The 23538-nt window shown below is 45.6% G+C and overlaps 2 protein-coding genes across 6 annotated transcripts in view; both read left to right on the top strand.

Annotated features, from left to right (window-relative positions):
* Positions 1 to 23538, top strand: part of LOC135919787 (zinc finger protein 567-like) — a 136653-nt gene that overhangs the window by 35755 nt on the left and 77360 nt on the right. The gene's annotated exons all lie outside the window — the stretch shown is intronic.
* The window catches only part of LOC135919770 (uncharacterized), a 39265-nt gene that overhangs the window by 1020 nt on the left and 14707 nt on the right, over positions 1 to 23538 (top strand). For 3 of the 4 annotated variants that reach the window (XR_011508707.1, XM_065453667.2, XM_070526022.1), the window contains exons 2-6: positions 7704 to 7774; positions 10846 to 10972; positions 13904 to 13980; positions 19019 to 19145; positions 22032 to 22105. Coding sequence is in view for 3 of the 4 variants with exons in the window: in XM_065453667.2 (XP_065309739.2) it covers positions 7704 to 7774; positions 10846 to 10972; positions 13904 to 13980; positions 19019 to 19145; positions 22032 to 22105 (476 nt within the window). In the remaining variant the exon portion in view is untranslated. The remainder of the gene's footprint in view (positions 1 to 7703; positions 7775 to 10845; positions 10973 to 13903; positions 13981 to 19018; positions 19146 to 22031; positions 22106 to 23538) is intronic. The other variant, XM_065453668.2, reaches the window with a different exon arrangement.

Raw genomic sequence — 23538 nt, 5'->3', positions numbered from 1 at the left:
AAATATTTCTGGCTCTCGGACAGGTTGTTTTTGTGGTTTAGCCGAGCCCGATTATGACAATGCGCTCAAGAAAAATGTGATAGTCCCTCGCACCCTCGTTGTCACCACTGATGGTTTATTCGCTTGTGCACAGTGAGTGTGTTAACCCAATCGATAAGATTGCCGCTAGGACTTAAACTGGGAAGTATTGACCAGCAAGCCATTGTCAGCGTCGGAACATTCGACGCTGACAGTGGTGAGGAAGACAATGCTGTCTTCTAGCGAGCAGTGTCTGCTTGAAGGAGTGCTCACTCGCTACGCCACGTCGTTTGATTTTGCTCAAGGCCAACGAGCGTCCCATACACCTCCAGCGTCTCGTAGGCAACACCACTTCCATACAGGGCAAGCGACGCCAATTCGTCACAAGCCCTACCGCGTTTCACCTTCAGAGAGAAAAATCGTCGCCGAGCAGGTCAAAGAAATGTTACAGAAAGTAGTGATCCAGGAAATATATAGACCTTGGGCTGCTCCTGGGACCCTAGTAAAAAAAAAACTCGTTTAGATTTTGTGTGGACTATCACCGCCTAAACACCGTATCAAAGAATGACGTGTGCCCCCTGCCACGAATAGACGACGCCATCGACTGCCTCCAGTCCGCGTCGTATTTCTCTTGTTGATTTACGGTCAGGATATTGGCAAATTACCATGCAGCCCTCGGACAAGAAGACCGCCTTCGTCACAACTGACGGCCTCTTTGAGTTCAACGTTATGCCCTTTGGCCTATGCAACGCTTCAGCGACATTCGAGCGATTTATGGATAACGTACTGCACGGACTCAAATGGGAAATTTGCATGTGCTATTTAGGCGACGTCATTATCTACGGCCGGACTTTTCACGAGCACAATCAGCGTCTGTCGGTGTTCTTGACTGTATCCAGCAAGCTGGCCTTATTTTAAACTCGAAGAAATGTCATCTCGGTGAGCGTCAAGCCCTCGTACTAGGCTTTCTGGTCGACAAAGACGGCATATGACCAGACCCTGAAAAGATAGCAGCGGTTCGCGACTTCCAAAAGCCACACATGGCGAAAGATCTGCGAAGCTTTTGGGCTTTTGCTCATATTTCCGGCACTTGATCAAGAATTTCGCACAGCTTCCCTCTCTCCTCACGTCACTCTTTCTCACTCACTCCTTTACAAATACTTGAGGGCTGCTAACTGCGAGTCGGCGTTTCAACAGCTGAAATTTTCGTTGACTTCTGGACCAGTTCTACGGAATTTTGATCCGGACGCGTCAACTGAGCTGCATACTGACGCCAGCGGTGTGGGTGTTGGCACTGTGCTTATTCAGCTCTGCGGTGGCCTTGAGCATTTGATTGCCTATGCTAGCCGAGCACTTGCAATAGCGGAGACAAACTACACCGTTACTGAACTCGAGTGTCTAGCAGTCGTCTTCGCCATTCAGAAGTTCCGCCCGTATCTACGTGGCCGCGCATTCGTGATAGTGACTGACCATCATTCACTCATTCACCCGGCTGCGTGACCCGTCAGGCTGGTTGGCCCGCTGGGCTTTGCACCTTCAAGAGTACAGCTTTTCCGTTAACTGCAAGAGCGGAAGCTCTCACACGGACGCTGACTGCCTATCCCGTCTCCCTTTGCCACACACTAAAGCTGAGGATAATGATTTCGATGACTACCCAGTTTCCATCTCTTCCGACTTTCCAGACATGGGTACCTTCGAGACCGAGCAACTTTGCGACTTTACCTTGAAACCCCTACGGGCAGCCACACGTCAGCCAGCAGGAACAACACCGTTTACTTTTCGTAATGGTTTGCTGTGCAAAAAAAAATATATATAACTTGGCTGACTCGCAGAGGTCGCAAACCAGGTATATACAGGGAAGATCTCACCCATAGAGAGGAGATACAGATAAAAACGGCCGATGGGAAACCCATACCCAAGGTCGATAGGATCGGGGTATTGGGGCTCCTCATTGAAGCCAAGGGCAACAACGAAGAAACCATCAGAAGACTGGAAGTCACTGTAGCGCAAATCATTAGGCTAATCAGAAGGATAACGAATAAACATAGCGGGATGAAAGAGGAAAACACTATCAGGTTAATACAGGCCTTCGTAATAAGCAGAATAGTATACGTGGCGCCGTACATAAAATGGCAGGTCGCGGAAAAGATCAAACTAGAATGCCTCATTGGGAAAATATACAAACTAGCCATAGGACTACCGATCAGCACCAGAATGGACAAGTTGCTGCAATTAGGCCTACACAACACGATAGACGAGCTCATTGAAGCGCAACGTACGGCACAATATGAACGCCTCTCTAAGACTAGACCAGGCAGACACATCCTAGAGAGATTAGACATACGTTACCACACACAGCATGATCTCAACGTGGACATCCCGAGAGAGACGAAGGAAAGATAGGTAATACCTCCCATACCAAAGAATATGCACCCAGAACACAATAAGGACAGAATAGAGAACAAAGCGAAGGGAATAGAGAAGAAATTCGGCAGCGACAAGGACACAGTGTTCGTAGACGCCGCTCGATACAGTTGAAGACGGGGGTTTACGGCAGCCGTAATCGATAGGGAGAAACCGCGCAAGACGTGCGCGACAACACGCACAAGTAAAGAGATAGATGAAGAAGTAGCCATAGCGCTCGCAGTAGCTCAGACTAACTCAACCGTGATAGTCAGTGACTCTCAAACGGCAATAAGAAACTTTGCCAACAGCCGAATCTCCCCAGAGGCACTACGCATTCTTTTTGCAGGAGGCCAAAATCACAAAAGAAAGATATACATCACCCGGACACCCGCTCACACCCTCGCGGGGGACGGCAGCAGCGAGGCGGCACACAACGCGGCTCGAGGGCTTACAGACCGAGCCGCAGTCGCAAGTGACGCCCCGACTCCCTCCGGACGTGACGGTGCGGTAAATGAGTGGGAGTGGGAGGACAGAATGACAACATATAACGACATTACGAAACAGTATAGTTTACAGAGTCGCATATTCCCGCAACCTCGCGCAAAATTGACCAGAAAAGCAGTCTGTCGCATGGCGGCAGTCACAAACTAGGACGTATCCGAATCCAGCGCTCTCGCATATCATATATCCGGATGTATATCTTACGGAAAAATGCAAAACAAGCGAATCCAGAGCCACTCTAGAGCATATATTATGGGAATGCCGAGGGATAAATAACAATAAAGAAAACGCGGCCTCTAGCAGCAGCCTTCGCACGTGCTGGGTAGCCGCGCTGCTCAGCCCCACCCTCGAGGATCAGCTATGGGCCGTCCAGTGGGCCGAGGATGCCGAGAGGACCCACGAACTCCTGGCCATCCCCCACCAACTCGCAGGGCACACAATAAAGTGCTCAATTGCTTCTAGCTGTGCCCAAAAACCTGCGCCCTGCTTTCCTTCCTTCCATGCAGGACAATCCCACGTCCGGGCACCTTGGCTTTGCACGCAAACTATACTGACTTCGACAGATTTTTATGGCCCAAGCTCTGGAAAACAGCGAAACAGTATGTCGCCAGCTGTACTGTTTGCCAGCGCCACAAGCAAACGACGACGGCTACAGCAGACTATTTGCAACCAGTTAGGCCACCTACGTTTCTCTTCGAAAAAGTCGGCATCGACTTGCTTGGCACGCTCTCAAAGACGTCATCTGGCTACCGCTGGAATAGAGTATGCGTAGATTACCTTACTCGCTACATTGATACAGCGGCACTTCCATTTGCCACTGCAACAGATGTCTCTTCATTTTTGTTGCATCACGTCATACTCTGTCACGGTGCTCCTCGGGTTGTCATCAGTGACCGTGGACAGCAACTCACCGCCATCGTCGCTCAAGAACTGTTACGGCTTTGTGGTTCTGCATATCGTCACTCCACTCCTTACAACCCGCGAACCCATGGCATCACGGAGCGGGCGAATCGAACCCTTACCAACATGTTATCAATGTATGTCGCTGCTGACCACAAGAATTTGGACGCCGTCTTACATTTTGTAACGTACGTGTATAATGGTGCCAAGCACGAAGTTACTGGATATGCGCCGTTCTTTTTGCTGTAGGCGTGCGCTCCCCAGAGCTTTCCGGACACCATTGTACTTTTGTCGGGCCAAGAAGGTCCTTCCATCGACCAAACTCTGTGTCGTGCTGCGGAAGCACGTCGACTGGCGCATCGTAGGACGTGGTCCTCACAAGGCAACGGCAAGCTTGATTTGCGTTGATGCGTGGCATATCCCCGTCACCTTTATTCCCGTGATTATGTTTGGTTGTGGACACCTGTTCGCAAAAAGGAATTTTGCCGCAAATTTCTCACCACTTACACCAGACCATTCGTCATACTCAGCCGCTTGAGTGATGTAAACCATGTCGTCACCAAAGTGACGGCAAGTAATCGGCGTTCACGTGCGACGCAAGTTGTTCACGTGGCCAGAGTCAAGCAGTACCATCACAGGTCCCTTTAACTCGCTCAGAGAGCTTCGTCTGCCCCTGGGCAAAATGTCGCAGCACTGCGCGACTAGAGGAGAGAAAGAAGTAGAGTGCGCGCACGTGATCTCGGGGTACTCTGGGTGTCGCCTGGGGCTTCCTCGTGGACCTCGTTTCACCTTGTAAATAAACATTATTCGTAACATATATATATATATATATATATATATATATATATATATATATTCAATTTAGCTTGCGCTTGGTCACGGCACCGCACACTAGTAGCAGTAACCCATTCGCTGGGATGTTACGCTGCTTAGCTCAACAGCCCGGGCAATATTCCAGGCGCAGTGGCATTTCCCCAGTCATTGTGAAACGCAACAAGGCTCCATGACGTGGATTTACGTGCACATTACCGAAACCCAGGTGATGAAATTTAATTCCGTGACGTGATCCGTCCAAGAGTTCGACATGGCGAGATCAGGGTTTTGAAACGGGAAACAGAAGGATATAAATAAATAAAACAGTATGTCACACTTCATTCGGCGGTCGAGTGAGCACACTCCAGGAACCTCACAAAACATTGCACAAATAATACCATTTGCTAAACACGCAAGAGATGTGTGACCAAGTGAGAACACCACTGAACTTTTCGCTGTCATTTGTTTTTCAGGAAATATAAAAGCTGTGCCTGAAGAGAAACGTCATACGTCTTTGAAGTGAACGACGTGTTCATTTTTAGGAAATGTTAAGGTAAATCGGAAAGCACTACCGGGACGCCGCGACGGCCACGTCATTCTGGCGCGACTGCGAATGGCCGCGTTGGCCGAGCATGCGAAAGTAATCGTGAAATGGCGAGAACAGTTGCCGACTGCAAATCATAAGATGCGTGGTCGCACGCTGGCACACATGTTGCGGACGTGGCTGGGCGACAGTTTCGAGCCACTGGCATGGCCCTTGTACGAGAGTTAATATAATGCAGCCAAACATAACATAACCATGCGTTAACCAAATCATAATTTTAAGCTCTCGTCCACCATTTCCGCACGCTACTCATGGTGCAGCCATCCTGTCACAATGTATATGACTAGCGCTTTCCAGTTGACTCGCAAGATGTCGTAGAGCTATATGCACGTAGTCTAAAATGGGCGCCTTGGAGGGGATGGCACTACATAATTATATCGTAATTTTGCAACTTAGTATCTTCCTATCTTGGTCCTAGCATCATTCATTGTTTTCTTATATTTCATGCTTCATGTCATGATTTAAGAAATTACGCAATTTATGAGTGCGCTGTTCACCTATGCCAGCCAACAAGTTATACTTTTGATAATGATCCATTGCAGGTTTTACCTTAAATAACAAAGAAGCACTTCCTTTGTTCCAAGTTCTGTTTGGCAGAAACACTCTTCAGGTATCATCAGCCTGGTTACGCCCACTGCAGGGCAAAGGCCTCTCCCATATTTCTACAACAACCCCTGTCTTGTACTAATTGTGGCCATGCCGTCCCTGCAAACTTCTTAATCTCATCGGCCCACGTAACTTTCTGCCGTCCCCTGCTAAGCTTCCATTCCATTGGAATCCAGTCCGTAACCCTTAATGACCACCGGTTATCTTCCCTCCTCATTACATGTCCTTCCCATGACCATTTCTTTTTCTTGATTTCAACGAAGATGTCATTACCTCGCGTTTGTTCCCTCACCCAATCTGCTCTTTTCTTATCCCTTAAAGTTACACCTATCTTTTTTCTTTCCATAGCTCGTTGCGTCGTCCTCAATTTCAGTAGAACGCTTTTCGTAAGCCTCCAGGTTTCTGCGCCGTAGGTGAGTACTGGTAAGACACAGCTATTATACACTTTTCTCTTGAGGGATAATGGTAACCTGGTGTTCATGATCTGAGAATGCCTGCCAAACGCACCCCAGCCCATTTTTATTCTTCTGATTATTTCCGTCTCATGATCTCGATCCGCAGTCACTACCTGCCCTAAGTAAATGTATTCCGTTACGACTTCCAGTGCCTCGCTGCCTACTGTAAATTGCTGTTTTCTTCCGAGACTGTTAAACATTGCTTTAGTTTTCTGCAGATTAATTTTTAGACCCACTCTTCTGCTTTGCCTCTCCAGGTCAGTGAGCATGCATTGCAGTTGGTCCCCTGAGTTACTAAGCAAGGCAATATCATCAGCGAATCGCAAGTTACTCAGGTATTCTCCATTAACTTTTATCTCCATTTCTTCCCATTCCAGGTCTCTGAATGATTCCTGTAAACACGCTGTGAATAGCATTGGAGAGATCGTATCTCCCTGCCTGACGCCTTTGTTCATTGGGATTTTGTTGCTTTCTTTATGAAGGACTACGGTGGCTGTGGAGCCGCTATAGATATCTTTCAGCATTCTTGCATACGGCTCGTCTACACCCCGATTCCGTAATGCCTCCATGACTGCTGAGGTTTCGACAGAATCAAATGCTTTCTCGTAATCAATGAAAGCTATATATAAGGGTTGGTTATATTCCGCACATTTCTCCATCACCTCATTGATAGTGTGAATATGATCTATTGTTGAGTAGTCTTTGCGGAATCCTGCCTGGTCCCTTGCTTCACAGAAGTCTATGGTGTTCCTGATTCTATTTGCGATTACCTTAGTGAATAGCTTGTAGGCAACGGACAGTAAGCTAATCAGTCTATAATTTTTCAAGTCTTTGGCGTCCCCTTTCCTATGGATTAGGATTATGTTAGCGTTTTTCCAAGATTCCGCTACGCTCGACGTCATGAGGCATTGCGTATACAGGGTGGCCAGTTTGTTCTAGAACAATCTACTCACCATCCTTCAACAAATCTGCTGTTACCTGATCCTCCCCAGCTGCCTTCCCCCTTTGCATATCTCCCAAGGCTTTCTTTACTTCTTCCGGTGTTACCTGTGAGATTTCGAATTACACTAGACTATTTTCTCTTCCATTATCGTCTTGGGTGCCACTGGTACTGTATAAATCTCTATAGAACTGCTCAGCCACTTGTACTATCTCATCCATATTAGTAATGACGTTGCCGGTTTTGTCTCTTAACGGATACATATTATTCTTGCCAATTGCTAGTTCCTTCTTCACTGTTTTTAGGCTTCCTCCGTTCCTGAGAGCATGTTCAATTCTATCCCAGTTCTATCCCAGCTCCCCGTTACGGCAGAATATACCTGAAGAATGTTCAATTCTTCAGGTATATTCTGCCGTAACTGGGAGCACCAGCCAAAGCCAATATGTATGTCTCGTTTCAGGCATATTGACGAGTACATCAATGACGCGTTGAAGGCATTGAACCGCCAGACCGATGCCACTGACGTCAATGGTACGTACGGCAGGGCCTTTACCCACCGATACCACACGCGAAGATGCTTAACAACTAACAGAGGAGGCATCGTTTCAATCTATCATGACGGCGGTGCATTTATTAGTCATACGGACGCCTTCCTAGCGTCACCAAGTCTGTTGCTGATGTGCAGTCGTAGCGTAAAATTCATGCAGATGAATTGAGTGCTAGCAGAATCAACACTACGCGTATTCCACGTGCCTCAACTTTCGAATGAATTCATTTTCAACGTGATGAATTCATTCGTAAAGGCAATGACCGCTTCTCGATATATCTTGGATGTCGAGTTTAAATGGGGTCCGAGTAATGAGCTTACCAATGCGTAGCAAGCCAACCGCATGCTTTATTTTCACGTTAAACGCTTGCTTGAGGATCCTGCCGTTGAAGGGCTTCGTACCGGGGACCATTACAAATTTAAAATATAGGCTGTAAATTGCCAATGCGCCATCAAGGGAGTGTTTCGGTAATACAATTATTCAAGTGCATTCGTTATGGGAGACGATAGATGACATCGAGCTGTCGTGCTACTGTGACGTTAGGAGGCTAGTGTTACTACTTCCAGACAGTCTCCTCTCTGCTTCGAATGGCGTCCTCAAGCGGCGTTGCTTCCTTCCCTTCTCCGCAAAGGGCCTACGTCATGAAAACGTGACGAGCGCCTGCTCTATTACTTATTCCGATATGTTTTTTTCGTATGATACATCTGTTTGTGGGTATTCCGTCATTGGATGATCAACCGAATGCCCGTGCAGTAGTCAGTGTCGTTGCAAGCAGTTTGCATTGCACAGATACATTTGTTAGCGGGACCTTTACTGGCTCTCTCAAGGCGTGGCTCCTTACTGATGAAAACAAATTATGTGGTTTTACGTCCCAAAACCACTTTCTGATTATGAGGCACACCGTAGTGGAAGACTCCGGAAATTTCGACCACCTGGGGTTCTTTAACGTGAACCTAAATCTAAGTACACGGGTGTTTTCTCTTTTCACCCCCATCGGAATGCGGCCGCCGTGACCGGGATTTGATCCCGCGACCTCGTGCTTAGCACCTCCCAGATGAAGGGCACGCGGCCTACTGTTGAAAATTGCAACTGTTTCCTGCCACGCAGCCGCTTATACGTTTCACACGCGGTAGCCAGCACTTAATTTACGAGTTGTGCTTTTGTATTTACAACAGCCCCACCTGGTGAGAGGACCTTTAACATAGCTCTCTGTCTACCTTACGAAAAACCAGCCACACCTTATTAGTATTCTGGAAAACACGCGGTCGTTATGTTTACCGGAGTGTGGCGAGGTTGCTGCTGTTACTTTATCCAACGATACTGCCCTGTGAACTTGTAATTCTGCAAGTCATTCCCATCTTATTGTATGCCCGCAACACGACCCTCACATATGCGCATTGGGTGGCCTATTTTAATCATTGTGATAGGTCTCGAAGGCGTGCAGTGGATAAGAGCCATATTTGTTTGTAATTAGTTGCTAAACATGCATGGCTAGATGCATTCCTAGGAACTTCCGCTACAGACGTAGGTAAATATATGCAGAGGATGCCCAGGCTCTTGAAGAATTGTTCACTATTGGTTGAAGCTGGCGTTTATCTTATCACGACATAGTTTTCCTGGCTATGGAGTTTTTACACTTGTTCTGTCTCCTTTTCTTAGTCGACGACCCGATCAGGTTGTCTAGTGCTAACAATGAATAGGCGGTATGCAGAACCTGCAGCTGCACTTTTGCACACAACCCCTTCACCTATATGAGGTAGTGGATATCGGGGTACAATAGTAATCAAAGTGCCAACACCCGAGTTCATGACACCATTCGGCAGCCATCCTTTCACTGCAGCACCCATGCTTTCGAAACCATTTTCTTTTTAATAGGAAGCTTCGGCTCGGGGAACATATGAAATTTTCATGCCCAACATGTAAAATGCCGAAATGCTTTTAGTAACAGCTCTTAGACTGACATGAACGATGTTCGTTCCATTAGAATGTTCTAGTGACTGCAGCAAGGGAATTGCACATTTAGGGCCTGGATGGTATGGCAGAATTCCTGGAAATTGGCAAGTTACGCGAAATTTGAAACACAACCTACGCAATTTAGTAACTCGCATCATAAAACAAGGATAGCAGGCCTAGTTTGCTTTATGAATCTAGAATTTACGGAAATGACAAATGTAACCAGGCATTTTTCAAAACTCCTAGCTACAACATTGTGGCAAAGTTCAGACCGCTGCGTATAATTTTTCTCAATTTACGGCTATTAGTCAATTTACTTTCCAGAATTATCATATCGTTTTTATGGCCCAATTACACAGTTGCAAGCTTCATATTCTTTTATTACAAATTTTAGCGCATTCAATACTTTTTATATAGACACTCACCGTCTATACAATAGGATAGTTTATGGGAGTTACATGATTTCATCCTTTGTTTTTCACATTCGATGGCCTGCATCAAATCTGGTGCAAGCGTGACCGAGAAAAACAATATCCCTGCTCCCACGCACTTAGACAGAAGCCTCCGAGCTGAAGTTTCCTTTTGCGCGTTGCTAACTAAGCAGCTTTGCAATAACGAGAGGCTTCCTTCTTGGTAAAGGGAAGTTTGGCGTGTGCCAAAGCCTGCCTATTGAAATTGACATACGTTTCTTTGCGACCTTAATAAATCATCGAACACACCTCTTGCTTGAAATTGGGATAGTAGGCTTGACCTTTGTAGCGCAGTGAAAGAATACGACCTGTCGTCTTTCGCATTGAAAATGGACGTGTTCTAATCTGCTGTATTGTTTGCAGCGTATTTATTTTTAGAAAAATTAACATTCCATTAATTTCAATGTGATTGCCTTTTGTGTCAATGTGAATTTTTTTCGTGCACTGAACTCCGAATTCCAGAATTCCGGATAGAAAAAGCGCACTGCACACGCGAACACAGCAGCCAGCCTTCCCTATCCCTAAAGCCCAACTAAAACGTTTTGCATGCCACCATTTACTTTTCATGCTCTTTGAATGACCTCTGCAAAGCGGCGGGTAACCACTTCTGCTGTTTTCTCGGACGGCACAGATGACACTGACAGCGGAAGCACCAACTACGCACCTTTTGTGTCCGCCGCTAGTGCCGATCACGCCTGGCCCAGAACGAGCCAAGCTGGCATCGAGACACTATCGTCTACTACGAAAGACACCGCGAGGTGAGCCACCATTTGAAAATATTTCTTCACATAAAGCAACCCAGCCAGTGGGCGAACTGCGACGGTGACCGGGCCTCTCACTCCCGATTTTATGCCACGTAGAAAATAGAAAAATAAATCACAACTGTATAAGCGAAAGGAAACGTCTACTTCTAAGACGTGTGAAGAGGTTTCAAAGACACGTGAAGAGGTTTCAAAGATGCGTGAAGACATTTCAAAGACGCGTGAATACGCGTCAAGGACGCAAGAAGTCGGCTCATTTCTCCATACCATAGGGTATGCTGATGCGGTGCATAAAGGGACAGTGCCGCAGCAGCCTTGCCCAGGAAGAATGTGCCTAATGTTGGGCAACAAGCCCCTTCGGCGGGTGCAGCTAGCGTTGCACAACCATCCTACAAAGCCTCATCAAATTCTAGGTTTGTGGCATTTAAAGATACTGTCACTCCAGACGAGGCGTTGCCAAACCACCGCTTTCAAGAAGGGCGCTGAACACGATTCCCAGTCGAACGGCACCATCATTTCACTTCGAACCGTATAACCCACAGTAACCCTGCGTCATATAGAACAAAAAGGACTCTGTAAGCTAAGTTAGCTGTCTTATATTAGTCACGCAGCACAAATGCATTCTGCAATATGTACACACTAACATTGCAGAGGAATGTAAGGAGACTTTTACACAATTTAGATGATGTCAAACGACCTATTTAGAAACTTAGTGCAAAAGTGCTGCGAACCGCTGTGGTTACTTAGTGGCTATGGTGTTTGGCTCCTAAGCACGAGATCGCGGGATTAAATTCTTACCACGGCGGCTGCATTTTTACAGGGGTGAAATGAGAAAATACGCGTGAGCTCAAATTTAGCTGCACGTTAAGGAGCCCCTGGTAGACCAAATTATTCCCGAGCTCCCCACTACGGCGTGCCTCATGACCAAATCGTGTCTATGGCACGTAAAGCCCCTTGATTTATCAATCCTTAAAAGCTCTGTAAGTTGAGGAAACACACGTAATATCTATACACACACTTTCCTAGGCAATGTCATTTTTTAAGAGAGACCGCGGCGATGGTCTCACTTCGTCGGTTTGTGTGGCTATAATAGTAAATAAATTTCCTGCCATCAATTACAACTCCGAACGACCTTTGAAACTGTTGCTCTCCGAACACTGCTGCTCCACAGGCTGGTAAAAATCACTTCCATTTGCATACCTCCCAACTACCAAATTCACGAAACAGTTTCCGATCCTTAAAGATAAACTTTGCAAAACCCACACAGTATATTGAGATAAAAATGCACATAGCGTGTTGGCGAGATTCTCGCTGTAATTTTTTATCCTGTGGATGCCTCTTTCTTAACGAGCCGAAATTGCTTCAGCTTGAGGTAAAGCATTCTCCTCGGAAGACATCAAAATAACATCATGTACACTCATGCCCTACCTAGAGTGGAACATCCTTAATAACTCGTGAGGACTCTGGGCCTGGAACGGATCAGACTATGTACGCAACAATAAAACACATTCACGCTGATACGCAAATTTCTCTATCGCCAGTGGACAACAATATTGTGTGGACAACAATATATTCAGTGGACAACAATATAAATTTCCATAGCACTGAAAAAGGTTATTTATATCTTCATCTTGAAACAGGGCTAGGATACATCTTTTATGCTAAGGTTTTGGCCTATGGCGTCATGAAACTGCTCGTTTAATCTATTACGAATGATTATTAATCGTGGGCTATTACTTTCTTGAACGAAACAAACTACTTGACCTTTATGAACGATGCTTTAAAGACAGCCGATCCACAACTGACCACCTCGTGCGGATTATGTCATACATCCGTAAAACTTTTGCTTAAAAACAGTTCTTTCGGTCATTGTTTCTTGATATCAAAAACGCTTGACGCCCAACCTGGCCCTACCGAAGTTTGCAACATCTCTCGGAAATGGGCATTTCGAGGCAACATGCTTAATGTAGTAGAATGTTATTTATCGAACCCAACGTACCGTATTAGTGCTGGCAATATTCCGTCCAGGTCATTCATCCAGAATACTGGGTTACCAGGGTGTAGGCGACTTATTTGTATCATTGTTGTGAAAAATGGATGTAGCACGTTCATTTATTCCACAACGTATGCTTTAATCCATGTATGTTGATGACTTGCCGATTGGATTTACCTCGCGTGACCTTGTATTTTACGAAAGACAAGTTGAAATTGGCTTGACCAAAGCGTCGACATCAGCACAGAATTGATTTAAGCCACATTTCTTGAGAAGCCCCTCCTTCCTTCTTTCAAGAAATAGAGGCGTCGTTCCGGTCTCCCATATTGAGGTGCATGAGCAACACTTACCTGTGAATAGAGAGCACTAAATTTTAAGGCGGCATTTTAGGCACTAAGTTAACCTTTATTCTGCGCCTTAGAAAGAGATATGGTAAATGATAGGCATTGAGGTTACCCAACAATGAGCCCGTTTGGCTACCCTGCACTTGCGAAAGGGGAAAGGGGGAGGGGCAAGATTAGGAGAAGAGAAAATCTACTGTGGATGCCGCCGACGCAGCAAGAGTTCTCTGCTCTATATTCCACTTAGGCACTCAGTCCTTAAGTACCTTGAAGTACCTTCTGTCGCGAACAACGTTGAGTATAGTGACAAGACCTTCCTCAAACTTTTACAAATGCCTAATTGGAACACGCCTAGATTACGGGGCCAAAAAGTATCAATTGGCTACTTATAGTGCCTCGATGATGCGGATCCTGTCCATCACCTAGTCATCCGGCTGACCCGCTGTAAGGGCTCTGAGTGAGACTAAAACATTGGAACCAGCTCGATTACCAAACAGAGCTTTGGTTTCTCGGTACTTGCTTGTAATAAAAGATAATTTCAACTTTTTGTAACAGCAGTAAGTATCTCATACCAATACTTCTTTTAATTTGCAGCTGTTCTGACGACGCCTGGCGTTGCCAGCTGAAAGCGCAGCACAGGCCGATAGCTGACCAGACGTACAGCCTCGACGGTACGTAGGCGATAGTCATTCGCATTTGCAACAAATATAGGAGAGATGCCCTACGTCCACCGCGGCAGTGGTGCATTTATTGCGCATGAAAACGCGCTTCACTAAAGCCGCCAAGTCGGTTTCCGCAGGAGGCACCTTATCACTCTCCTTAGTAAGAAATTTGTGCAGATGCGTGGAAATTCATACAGAACCTATGTTTGAATGCCTTTATTCTCACATCAGTGAAGTGCAAAGGCACGCTCCCAGATCGGGGCAGAAGCAGAGACTGTACATTCTACGCAGTCATCGATTCAGTAGCAATTGCAATCGGCGCTTCACCATTAATCTCACATTTTGTTCGTCAAGCAGGCTCTGTCTGTTGGTCGTGCTGGCACCATAATTTTCCTCTTAAACCCGTTGAACTTTGTTGACAAGGGTATTGCTTAGATATCCACCGTGGTTGCTTAGTGGATTTGCCATTGCGCGCCTAAACACAGCGCCAATGGGAAAGTGGTGGTTGCGGCGGCTGCATTTCGATCGCGGCAAAATACAAAAAGACCTGTGTATAGTACATTGGGCGCACATTGACGAGCCCCAGGTGACCAGATTATACCTAAGATTTCGTCCCATAATATCCCAGAGTTGCAGTTTAATGATGTTCAGGCACGAATGCAGAGTAAGGTGTGCACTTAGGGCAGTGTTTCAGATGGCTATACCGGAGGAGCAGAACGGTACTGCACGAAAGAATCGCTCAAGTTTAGCATGGTACAAACAACCGACGTATCCCGCTACGGCTGACTGTGAAAATTACGGCATATGATTTGGGGCTACCCAAGAAAATTTATATTGAAGCTCTAGGTTCTAACAAGCCGAGTAACAACGAAATATACAACTTTGAAAGTTTCATGAAAATGTCGCGAAATGGGGGGATTCAAAATTGTGGGCAAGCTAATTAAGCTCTGAAACTATGAATATGCCTAAGCTAACCCAACTATAGGCTTCTGAAACTTTAACAACCTCTAACCCTATGCCCATATTAACAAGAACAGTACTCAGCGGCTTCTTATAAGTATACCACTAACTCGAAATTGGAGCGCTTTGGTATCAAGAAAGTCTACGGCATGAAGACACCACTCCTTCCCAAACTAAATACGTTCTCTTTTTTGAGGATGACTAGCACTGTTTGCTTACTTAAAGTATTTTTCGTTCTCCCAGTACCTTTGCGACCTCCCTCAATGATCGGATACTAGTGGTGATTTTAACGGTGCTACCCATACAAGTACAAATGTTCGAAAATGAATTCACCCTAAAAATTCCCGTATGCAACAACACTATAATTCAATAAAACTCAGAGATGCTCAAACTGAAATCTTCAGTACAGGAGGTTGGCAAGCCGCGTTTATTTAAATTTTCGTTATGGTATGCGAAGACGCGATAAGCATTCTTACTAGACTCTCCCTTCCCTTTCACATTGTAAATGAACGTGTATTCAGTTTTGCGGTCTGTCCCTACATTGGCTTAATGCTAACTGCCCTATCATCGTTGGTCCTCATGAGGAAGCTTCCACCATAATTATTGCTGCTAAATCTAGCGCTTTTTTTTCAGTTTCACTGTGATAATTCAAAATTTTATCAAAACTCACGGCGGTTTTCTCCGCCCCCTAACCCCATACGCGACAGGGCCCAAGCGGTAGACTGGAGGCAGCTACAAACAAAGACCTTCACCAACCCCGTCCATCTCAGGAGGATATATCCGGACATCTACTCAGATGATAAATGCAAACTATCCAGCAGGGCTCACGCATCTCTTAGACACATTCTCTGGGAATGTGAGGTTATATGCAAAGAAAAAGCAGTTTCCCCATATGAAGCTGCGGCGCGATGGACGGCCGCGTTTCACAGCTCAAACCTCGAATATAAACTATGGGCCATCCAGCAAGCCCGTGAAGCGGCGAGGAGACAGGATCTCCGGACCTCTTTGGGGTTGGCCTACGCTCAGGCCACGAATTCGCCAGATTGTAAATAAAGTTGTTACCACCACCACGCAATTTCTGGGAAGTTAAAAAATGTGTCCCTAGCTAGAACACTTGCATACCTAACTATAAAGCCCCAACTTTAACGTACATTTATGCTCTCTGTTGCACAGTTAGCTGTCATTTCCTCGCAAATTATCACTTCTTCGTTGCTTTCCAAGCTAATATAAGCACTGCAACATGACTCCTACATATGTGCATTCACTAATCTTTTAAATGGAAAGCATGTTTTGGTAAAACTTTGCTATTCTGACAGTGTCTATCTGTCCGTCTCTGTCTGTCTGTCTCTGTCTGTCTAAACGCCTTGAAGGTCTCATGATCGTTTCGTCAACTAAAAATACGCATAGTATGAAAGAGTGTATGACGAACATAAGTAATCGGTCGTGACATGAATATCATGGCATGCGTCTAACGTAAGTCATCACACAGCCGCCTATGTTTAGTGCTCTCATGGTCGTTTCGTTAACATAGTAGGCACGAAAATTGGCATATGACTAGAACGTATCAGCAACATCAATGATAGGGCATAATTTGGATATAATGACGCGAGTGTCATGTAGGTCATGAAGCAGCCTCCTACATATTGGTGCTCTCATCATCGTTTCGTTCATTTGGTACCTCCAATAATTGGTACAGTATGTCAAGACTGGATCACGAACAGAAATAAGAGGTCATAACAGGAGATTCATGATTTGCCTGTCACGTACGTCATGAAACAGCTGCCTACGTCTTGGTATGTACCAAAATTGGTATAGTATAAGAGTGCATGACGAACATAAAACTCGCTGCTCTTCCAATCTGTGAAGGATGACCAAGGAAGCTGTGTATGTGGGTCTCTTAATGGCGAACTGCACCGCTGCAGGGGGTTTACCCGACATTGCATTATCTTCGGGATCGGCCCACGTATGGAGTCCTTAACGCCTACTTAAACTCCGCTGCGAGTCTCCGGGATTTTGTGTTCTCATGCGGACACGATCCTAGGGGAACTAGCGCTAAACAGCTCTCCTGTAATTGATTCGTCATGTCATGAGTGAAATTTGTGACATGTGTGTCATATAGGTCATCAAACATCCACCTACATCTCAGTGCTCTCACAGTCGCTTCATCAACTTCGTAGGGTACGCGCACACGGCTTCGCATAACATCTACTCTCACAAGGCGTGGGGTCTGCCAGATTTTAATGTTGTCGTATAGTCTATCGATGGCCTACACAGGGATGTATGGAATGAGAGCGATTTGAAGCATGAAATACACGTAGCCCCGCAGGGGCGTTTGCATCAGCTGGCATTTGGTGTGTTGCGACACCGCGTACCCGAGCAACTAGCCTTGGCCCCTCCCACCTTCTCCTTTCCTCTCTCTTCATCTTTTTCTACACGCCCACACGCGCAAACACGCCCACACGCGCAAACACGCACACGCGCGCACATGCGCGCACGGGCACAAACGCACGCACACACACACGCACACAATACATGCGTCTTCAGTTCTTGGCAACCTTCTGCAGACGTTGAGCAAAACTCCGGAGCCGTTATCCAGGAAATCAAGACGAGAATGGGAGGTCAATGGGGCAAAAACCAAACGTGAACAAATGGGCATCATTGGGAGATCAAAACGAGATCATCCGAGGAACCATTCAAAATTAAGAAAATGCAGTCTCCTGGCTTCAACTCCCTGTACAGGACCGCAACACATAGGCTGGTTACTTCGCGAGAAGTTAGACATTTTTCGTTCGATTCCAACGGTAGCGAGCAGAAAGGGTCCCAGGTGAAAGGGGTACACATGTCAGTCTCGAACCACTGGGTGCTATGGGAGGTCGCGCTTCTCAGCCACGACCTCGCCGATCAACTTTGGGGCGTCCGGCACGCCGAGGATACCACCCGCCTCAAACGCCCCGGGCCGTCACCTAGATTGGGGTGGTTATAGCGCCACTCCGCAAAATTCGCCAACCGTCTTGAACAAAGTTTTCAATCCCTCACTCCTATTTCTTACTCTTGCCTGCTTACAACATCACTCAAGCTGCAATTACTTGTACGCTGAAGTTTACTTGGTCAGTTCGAATAGCGACGTTGAAAACAGAAATACAGCACCCCTTACAAGTGACTCACTTTCGGCGCTGAGATATGGTTACCAGTGTTTTCAAAGGCAGAGGCACGTTAGTTATGCGGCGCGGATTTGGCGCCGCCTGCAAAAGATGGCGGGCCGCTACGTGGCCAGCCAGGCCGTCAGCGTCGGGCGAGCCGTGCATGGTTATGAGGGCTAAAATGGTTGTGAGTAAACGTCGTAATTACTTCAACCAGTCTTCCTTTCTGTAAGCCATTTCATACTTGCATATACTCGAGATTCCAGTAGCATGGGCAATTTTTTTTCGTAATGAGCTCATAAAAATGCATCGCTTGTAGGCTGTATTTCCTTAACTTCATCTAGAGGAGTCCTCAAATGTATTCGGATACCGGCTTCTGATATACGAGTACGTCGTTCACAGATGCATGTATGAATCATAGCAGGTCAACAAATTCTGCAGAGGTTGCACAGGTCTCGAAGAAAAATTTCTAGTACCTCGTTAGAAATACATCCTCTCATTTTTTTTTTGTCTTCGTTTACAACGGGCCATGTCTGCTGCTCGTAATACATGAAAAAGGGCAAGGACATTGTCAAGCATCTGATGCGCATGTTATTTGATAATGCAGCACATATATTGGGTCAAGGTTTGCGCGCTGAACAAACGGAAATGTTCATTTTCGCTTCGAACAATATCTTGTTCTGCCCGAGGTATGTAATGGAGCCTAATAATCTTCCGAAGAGGCCAACATTTCACAATCTTGCGTGGTCGGCTCTCTTATGGCCACGAAGTCTTGCATGCATTCAATACAGAGTTTCATAAACCAAATTGCACCGCATATGCAAGCACTGCAACAGGATTCTTCTGTCACTAAATGATTTTGGCTCGACGATAAAATAAAAGTCGTTTCTAACGAATTGGCTGTGCAGTGCTGGGAATTAAAACTTATGTTCTTTGATAACATACAGGCGCCTATTCCAGCGGTAGTCCTAGTCACCTGCACCTGGGGCCCACAAGCAGCTTCGATCACAAAAAGCCCAGCACAAGCCGCGCTGGAATGGTGGAGGCATCAGCAAGTTTACATTACGGAGCCAGGTAAGGCGACATTAAGAAACGTTTCATTGCTAAACAACTCGGAGACTACAGGGAATGCTTACTGGAGTTCAACTGTGCCTGCCCCCTCTAAGTGTTAAAGGGCAGCGCTAGCTCTGATGTCTGAAACGAGAACTTCATCAGCAGTTTTGAGCATTCGGCAGGCGGAGCGGGCCTTAACATACTTCCTTGTTGCAAGAGAACCACTCGACATGGACACAGTAGAAAGCGTAGGGTTTCCTACAGAATACTTGAGAGTACTCGGACACATCAATCATTGAGCCATCATCGGAATGATGGTAAGTACATAGATTTGTCTGATTATTCACACGTTGTTGCGGAGCCGTTTATTAAGCATTGTCTGCCTTCATTATCGTAAATTTCAGAGCAATCTATGCACTTCGAAGTAAGGAAGACGGTGCAAATACGTACAATCGGTACTAATGGAAACAACTGAGCTTTGGCCAAGTCGAAATGGCCAGCGTCTCAAGGCACTGGCTTGCCCGCAATAATTATATAAAGGCGTTTCACATTTTTTGTCTATACATGCGTCCATGGCGTGATAGTTTCAATATTGGGCCCATGTGCTTAGTGGTCCTGCGTACGAATCCTGCCGTCAGACAATTTTAATATTATTTATTGAATTATTCATTACGCAGGACAATGTTGAAAATAACTAGTTTACAAAGTCACTATGCCGTTTGAAGCCTGAAGGGTGAAGTTAAGGCAAATCCATGTACCTCCCGGAATTCCCATGCTCCCGTAGAAACTAGCGCCAGAGTTATTTGTTACTGGTTATTGTATGAAACTATGTCATTAGGGAGGGGAACAGCAAAGGGCGCAATCGTGAAGCCATAACAACTCGGCCGATGTTCTATGCTGTTAACACGCTGCAATATCCGGCACAGTTGTAGGCTCGTTGCCTGTTTACTTACTCCCGCTTATGGAATTCATATTGATAATGAGGAGCAAGATGTTAATTTAAATCAAGGCTCATAAAATGAAACAGGGAATCTAAGTTTACCCAGGTAATGTAGCGTGTTCACAAAAAAAAGAAACTTGCGCTAGAGTGACAAAACCGGCGGTGGCAGGTTGGCCGCGACGCTTGAGAAATGGCCCTTCTTCGTTTCCCTGATAGTTAGATTTGTGTGCGTGTGTCCGCCATGAACAAGCGCTAAATGAGACTTCACTGTTTTGTTGGGCGAACTTTGAGTTCATAGGCCGAACATATTCCACAGTCTCGACAGTTTCAGGGCAACAATCAATGGTTTATGTTAGGTTCTGGGCTGCTTGCTGCTTGCGTGGAGTATTACCTGGCTTCCCCTTTTTTAGCATCATTGTGTGCACATTGCGTCAGTTCTCTTGCCGTATACAAAGTGTGTTTTTGTGAACTCTCAGAAACGGCACCTGAATTGAGACGACTCTTGGATATACATAACTCAGTCTATACCCTCGGGCCCGCATCCAAGTGTATTCGGTGTATTCACAAGAGCGCCTGCTTAGGCGACTGTTGGCATACCCATAAGTTTGGTATATTGACGTTTTACCCGAAGACAAATCACAGTATGCGCTTAAGAAAGAGCGCAATCTTGCAAAACAGAAGCTATGCAGGTTCCGACTATATCACCTGGAAGATACATTGTCGCTGCACTGTTTTGTTGCATGCATTGTAATGTGCGATGGGGTCACTTTGGGCATCTTTCTTACAGAGCCAGTACAGTTTCAATGCGCGCCTGGCAAGCGAAGCGAAATGACGGTTAAAATCTTTTCCTAAATCTGTACGTTATGAGCTCCTTTGTCTTTATCGCTACATACGGAAAAATATTGCTCAATCAGGAGGGCATGTGCTTTTGTCCAAATATGTGAAACCAGAGACTGTCAGCAGGTCGTTCACGTTCGAGAACACAGATTTCCGAAGCATTGCAACAGTTTGTCAGCGTATGCTATGTACTGTAGGTGAGAAAACTTTATGGAAAGATATACTGCTGGTGAATCAAAACATTTTACGAATGTTTCATTTGAAGAAATCTATATCAAGGCAGCCATAAACATCTTTCACGTTCTAGATAACGCCGTGGACCTCTATAATATCCCGACACTCCATAGGCATCACGATGTCCGACAGAAAACTCGCATACACAGTGTCGCCAGATGTTGTTCTAGGTAATATTGCGAGAAAATTCGATATGGACTATCGAGGCCTGCTCGTAATAATGGCCAAGACCCTTATGTCCTAAGTATGTCCTATGTGTAGCCCAGGCAGACTTCTGGAAGTCCCGTGAACATCTGCAAGTAGGAGGGTGACCAAGAGGCGGCGAACAGAGAAATGCTTGTTAGACACTGGCTTCCCACTGATGCATTGTTTTAGGTGGCCTGATCAGTGCTTGGGAAATCACTTGTAATAGGGAGTGGCTTCAAGGAACGTTCACTTTGGGACAAGCACTTGTAGCCTTCTTTGCAAGTTCTGCTCATAAAGGATTCGCTGTGATCGCCAGTATTTGTGGTCGTTAGGTAAGGTATTAAACGTGTTCTCGCACAAATGTAGCATTAAGTGTTCCATTATTGATCAAGTGGTTATTCAATTATACAATGTCTGTAATACCATGATACTGACTTTGCTTATTGATCCTATACCTTGGTATAAATGTAATAGCTTGGCCCTTTATCTTGCCAAATAACTTTTTTGCTAAATCGATCTCGTAGCTGGCAGTATATTGTATCACATCAATGTATGTGTGTAGCTTATGGTCAGAGGGCGCAAACGTTTCAAGGAGCGCACTTGTGCTCATGAGTTGCATCAACTTGCCGAAATGTTGGCCTCGGAAACAACCTTTGTTACTCCACTGTTAATCACCTCAGGCCTTACTGTTCATTTGTTTTCTGTTCTAGAAATCCTCAGGCCACGCGGGTTCACCAAAGCAACGCGCAGTACTACACGACTGCAGGCACATCCACCATCCAGGGTACGTGTGGGAAGGTTTTTAGACGGTCTACCACGCCTCGTCTTGCTGGCGATTAAGGAAGCTGATGTCTGGTATCGCCCACGATACACATAAACAGCGTCCTCACTTGCTCTCAGGTGCACGGTTCTGCGCATGTAAATCTGAGCAGAATATTCTAAATTGAACTGTCGTTCCATGAAATGAGGTTCCCCTGGTGATAAGATTAAACAGACTATTCGCTACGTTGATCAAGATGCACGCACGTGTGCGATTCTGTTCTAATCACTAGGATAGTTTGTAGATCATACTTGAGCAATTCCTGATGCCCATTTACCAGACTTATGGTAGCTATATGTGCATTTATAATGTTTAGCGTTCCCAAATAAAGAGGCTGAATGCAACAAGCGCTATAAAACGCCACCTGGTCATGTGAGAGAGATTTCTCGCAACTGCGAGACAGGTTGTCTCGGTTTGCTGTTCAACATATGTCCACGTAGCGACGAATGAAATCGGTGGTAACGCTCCTCAAGCCTTGCATTAGTAGCAATGCTTGTTTTTGGAGCTCTTTAATAAAGTGCATAATCGCATGGTGAGTTCAGTTCGGCTGCGCATCTAGATGTTACCTTAGACATGATGAAAAAAAAAATCCTACAAAATAGGAGTAATATTTGGATGGCATGTAGAAACGCCAGACGCAGACGAAGACAACCGCACATTATTGTATCTCAATTTCGGCAATTTCCAATACAGATAAAAAAGGCTTTAAAAACCTGTGGCTATGCTGGATCCATCCTCGACATGACCACGTGTCCGAATCTAAGCTCAATTTTTTGAAGGAATGAATTGTTGTGCACACGCGTACACCATACATGTACGGGAAAACTATGCGGGTTTCTGAGAATGAGTTTTCCAGTTTACAAAAGAAACTTGTTTTTTAACAGCATGTCGGATAAGGACAAATCTTTCTTGGCCTGGCGGAGGACAATTTTCTCTTTCATGAACCTTTCCTTACATTTGGAGATAAACACATAGGCAAAAACACTTTGGCAAAAGTTTGCCAAAGCCATTGATGTTACAAAAAGCTTTCCCATTTAGTGAGATAAATTAGTAATAAGCAGCCAATACGAGTGCAATAAATTACTATAGAACCACGCGGTTTTCTTGTCGTTAAATTTTTCAATAACAGCAGAAAACTAGTATGTAGCCATTGGTCTCTACATGCACGTTCAATCTTATTGTGTGATAAGCCAAAGCGATGGTTAACGCCGAGTAGCCAATCGCAGAGATAATGCATGATCCAAACACAAGAAGCAAGCAAACCAAAATCAGTCTTTGTAAGAACAACCATGCTCTAGTCTAGGCATCAAAGGCCAAGGAATAACGCAAAGAATAACTCCCGATGCGCATACTTGTCTTTTTCGTAGCGGCACGTTGGGCCTTCCAGCTTTTGTTGC

This window comes from Dermacentor albipictus, chromosome 9 (assembly GCF_038994185.2).
Source record: "Dermacentor albipictus isolate Rhodes 1998 colony chromosome 9, USDA_Dalb.pri_finalv2, whole genome shotgun sequence".
NCBI lineage: Eukaryota > Metazoa > Arthropoda > Arachnida > Ixodida > Ixodidae > Dermacentor > Dermacentor albipictus.
Note: the sequence above shows the minus strand (reverse complement) of the source record. Positions and strands in the feature narration are given on the sequence as shown.